This window comes from Notothenia coriiceps, unplaced genomic scaffold (genome assembly GCF_000735185.1).
Source record: "Notothenia coriiceps isolate Sejong01 unplaced genomic scaffold, NC01 NC01_scaffold00037463, whole genome shotgun sequence".
NCBI classification, from domain to species: Eukaryota; Metazoa; Chordata; class Actinopteri; order Perciformes; family Nototheniidae; genus Notothenia; species Notothenia coriiceps.
The window spans coordinates 1-3,454 of NW_011370164.1; the positions used below are offsets into that span (position 1 = coordinate 1).

The 3,454-nt window shown below is 45.2% G+C and overlaps 1 protein-coding gene across 1 annotated transcript; it reads right to left on the minus strand.

Annotated features, from left to right (window-relative positions):
* Positions 1–418: 418 nt before the first annotated feature.
* nusap1 (nucleolar and spindle associated protein 1) lies at positions 419–2,303 on the minus strand. Its single transcript, XM_010797039.1, has 5 exons — positions 2,016–2,303; positions 1,520–1,680; positions 1,311–1,427; positions 1,069–1,174; positions 419–984 (listed from the first exon to the last, which is right to left on the minus strand). Exons 1-5 carry the CDS (start codon positions 2,159–2,161, stop codon positions 897–899), a joined length of 618 nt encoding a protein of 205 aa, XP_010795341.1. The 5' UTR covers positions 2,162–2,303; the 3' UTR covers positions 419–896.
* Between the last annotated feature and the right edge of the window lie 1,151 nt (positions 2,304–3,454).

The following is a 3,454-nucleotide window of genomic DNA, read 5'->3' on the forward strand; positions in this document are numbered from 1 at the left end:
GCTGGAGTTAAGAAGGAGGAGGTTGGGTTGTCGTGGATCCCTTTGGGGCCCCGTCTTAAGAGGGGGGGGGCTGTGATGCCCCTGTGGGTTCATCAGTAGAGGGGAGGTGTCTGTGCTGATTGCAGTAGGGCACCTGGGTCTGGTGCCCTGCAGCTATTTAAAGCCTCTCTGCTTCTCCCTGCAGGCACCCCCGGTTTTGTTGAGTATATTATGAGTTTCTTCAGTTGCTTTACTTTGTGCACTTCAACACTCTCACACGACGGAACCACAATGCAGTTCGGCAAAGCGTGAGCTTCAACGCACGCCGCCGTGTGGACGGGCCGTTGTACTTCAGTAACATTGTACCTACAGAAGCCATAAATAAGTATTTTACAGTTCCTAAAAAATCCAAAAGTGATAAATCCAGGAGTTCTTAAAAAAAGGAGATCAAACACACATTTAGGACTTTTCAATTACAGGACACAATCTTATTGTTAATTAAAGTCAAGATCAAGTTGTTTATCTTGTCATAAAGAGGGCCTATTCTGCTTTTTGGGGTGTGTTCTAGAGGTTTTTGTGAAAAGCTATTAAAAAAAACAAAAAAAAAACATGTTCTGTGAAAAAAGCAAACAAGGGAATAATTAGTGTCAGTCTTTTTAGTCGTTCCACAAAAAAAAAAAGTACAAAACAAGGCAAATCACATTTTTAAGAACAAAAGTACCAGTACAATGGTGTCAAAAATCATAAAAGCATCATTAAGAGCAGTGAACTACAGATCTAAAAACACAGTAGGTAACATAGAAGCAGAGGATTAGAGCTTCCTAACAGCGGGCTAAAAGGAGCGTGAGCTGCAGAAAACTAAATATTTACAGTGGAACACAAGCTGTACAAAACGTAAACAAACAAGCGGATATTTTTCACATCATGACGAGGCCTCTTCTGGCCCCGAGCAGATTCTCTTTCTTCTGCTTCCTGCCTTCCTCGTGTTTCCCTCTCCTGTCCCCCCTGAAATATGGAAAACAAACATAAGAGACTGACGCTGTAAGAGATACGTGTTGATATCAGGGTGTGCTTTAATGTGGAACATACCGTGTCTGGACCTGGTGCTGTTTGTAGTTTTTCTGATGAGAGTTTGAGATCAGCGACTTGTTTGCTGCCGGGTTTTCCTTGGCGTCTTCGAGCGGCTTCAGTTTACCTTTAAAAAAAAAAATAACGTGTTTTTTAAAAAGCTATTTCAAAGCTCTGTGACAGAAAACATGGGGGGTTTGTTTGTCTAGTAGCAATAGTGTATTTTCAGGGAAACAGGAAAGAAATGAAAAGTGGTTTTGTACCCGAGTGAGGCTTGTAGGAGAGGGCACGAGACAGACTGGCCTTCAGGTCAAAGGTCGGCTTCTTCTGGTTCCCGGGGGTAATCAAAGCACTCGTGTTGCCCGTGAAAACAAACGCTCCTTTTGGATTTAAGTAGGAAACAGTTAAAGCAATCACTCTATACATTACTATATGTAGATGTAATGTTAAGGATTTAAAAAGGCAACGTTACCTGAAGTGTTTGCGGCAGAGAAAGTCTTGACGGCTTTGGGCTTCTCTCCCTGAGCGGTGGTGGGTTTTTTAGGCGTGCTCGAGGTCACGCAGAGAGTCATGCGCGCCGGCGTCTTCACCAGACATTTCTTATTCCCATTGTCAAGAGTGGCTTCTGAGAACCTGCAAACACACGTGTCACATTCGTTAAGATAAAGTCTTTCTTGTTGCCAATAGAGGCGAAGTCCCTCCCTTTCCGGGGGAGCTCCATGGGACCTTATTTCGGAAAAAGTATGTATTGTAGTATGCATAACATTAAACACTACAAACACAAACGTCTTGCAAGCCTGTTATTGCCAAGAGACGGCCAAGACAGGAAACAATGTCTTCATACGAGAGGCTGAGAGGTCTAGAACATCACCAGACACAGCTCGCTACTTGCTTAAGTTCCTAAAATGATAAACAGTTTTTGGCTTTTGCAATAATTTCTGTCCCAACGACCAAAGAAAGCTCCTCACCGAACGTTGATCCTGCGCGTGGAGAGGACAGACGGTCTGAACAGAGCCGCTTCCTTCCCTGCAGGTTTAGCTTTCCTGGCAGAGAGCACAGTGTTCCTGCGTTTGTCCTCTGCTGGTTTCTTATTCGGCAGGATGGGGCTGAACATGGAGGCACGACTCTCGCTCGCCTTCTGTTGAATAAACACACCCAGGTGAGCACCTTCACTGCACAGGAAGTGATATACTGGCAGCTGGAGGTCACCGTGACAACATGGCGGCCCTCCACCACCCACACAGTTCTCAACAACCCTGACTAACAGAAAACAGCACCGAAATACACCCAGGACTAATCAAACACACAAGACACAGGTGAGGGGGGAGGAGAGAACACAACACCAGGGCACCAGGTAGAACACAACCGGGTAATCAGCAGGAGGGAACACAGAGACCGGAAGCAACAGACAAGACGGGGGTGAACACTTATACAATTAATGCAATTTAACCATTTAATAAATAAAACATCAATAAATAGTATAAACTATGTGCAAATATGCAATGCCAAACTGTACTGTGCAATCACGCCAACAAAGCGCAAACTGCTCACCACTAAAGTGCTGAGTGACATTATTTCCGTGCACAAGGAAGTTGTCGTCAATATACCCTATACAGCTCAATGATTATATACAGGGGGCACATCACTTTCTTTTGCCCTGGTTCTCAAAGGAGCACCTGGAGATGTTGCTTGGTGCGCATCCTTAAAATGAAATAAACCGGACCCTTTGAGGGGTACTTGACTTTATGACCGGGGGGTGCGCTAGTGAGCTCGCAGCGGGGTTACTGTGCGGAGCGCATAAAACAGACCCTTCACGCGATAGCGAGGGGTAGAGCGAGGGATCACAGATGCCGTCGTGCTCGTGGACGGATTAAAACAATTAAACCTAAATAGCTCGCGAATTATTATACCTTGGCAAATGCGCCTTTTTTCAAATGATCCGGTGCTCTTTTTTGGCGGCGGGTGCGCACCAGTTATGTGCAGCCCTGATTATATAAACATGTTAACGAGAGCTCTAGTAATGGCGTCTCGTCGTTACACATGTCATGCTTTTCTGGTTATTACCCGTCCCCTTGTGTGTTATGAAGGTTTTTCTGCATGTAAACGGTGTGCAGAGTCAAAACCCTCAAAGTACGTAGCGAGTAAAACTCTAACACACTTCCGGGTCACACTCTCTCTCTCTCTCTCTCTCACACACACACACACACACACACACACACACACACACAGCTGTAACAGTGGTTGACCAATCAGAGCACACTGGGCTCATAGGGAGGGGAGGCAGGAGCCCCAACAAGCCGTGTAGGACAGAGTGAATACACATACTATACAGAGATGCTGTTTGAGAAACCAATGTGAGTTTGGAACATTGAACAATATAAATCTATTCTAGTAGACCTCAACAATG

Excerpts from the sequence above, each read along its gene's own strand:
- nusap1 (XM_010797039.1), bottom strand. The coding sequence starts at position 2,161 with ATGTTCAGCCCCATCCTGCCGAATAAGAAACCAGCAGAGGACAAACGC. Across the intron at positions 1,681-2,015 it reads ACGCGCAGGATCAACGTTCG|GTTCTCAGAAGCCACTCTTG; the intron begins GTGAGGAGCTTT and ends GTGTGTTTGCAG. Across the intron at positions 1,428-1,519 it reads CTCTGCCGCAAACACTTCAG|GAGCGTTTGTTTTCACGGGC; the intron begins GTAACGTTGCCT and ends TAAATCCAAAAG.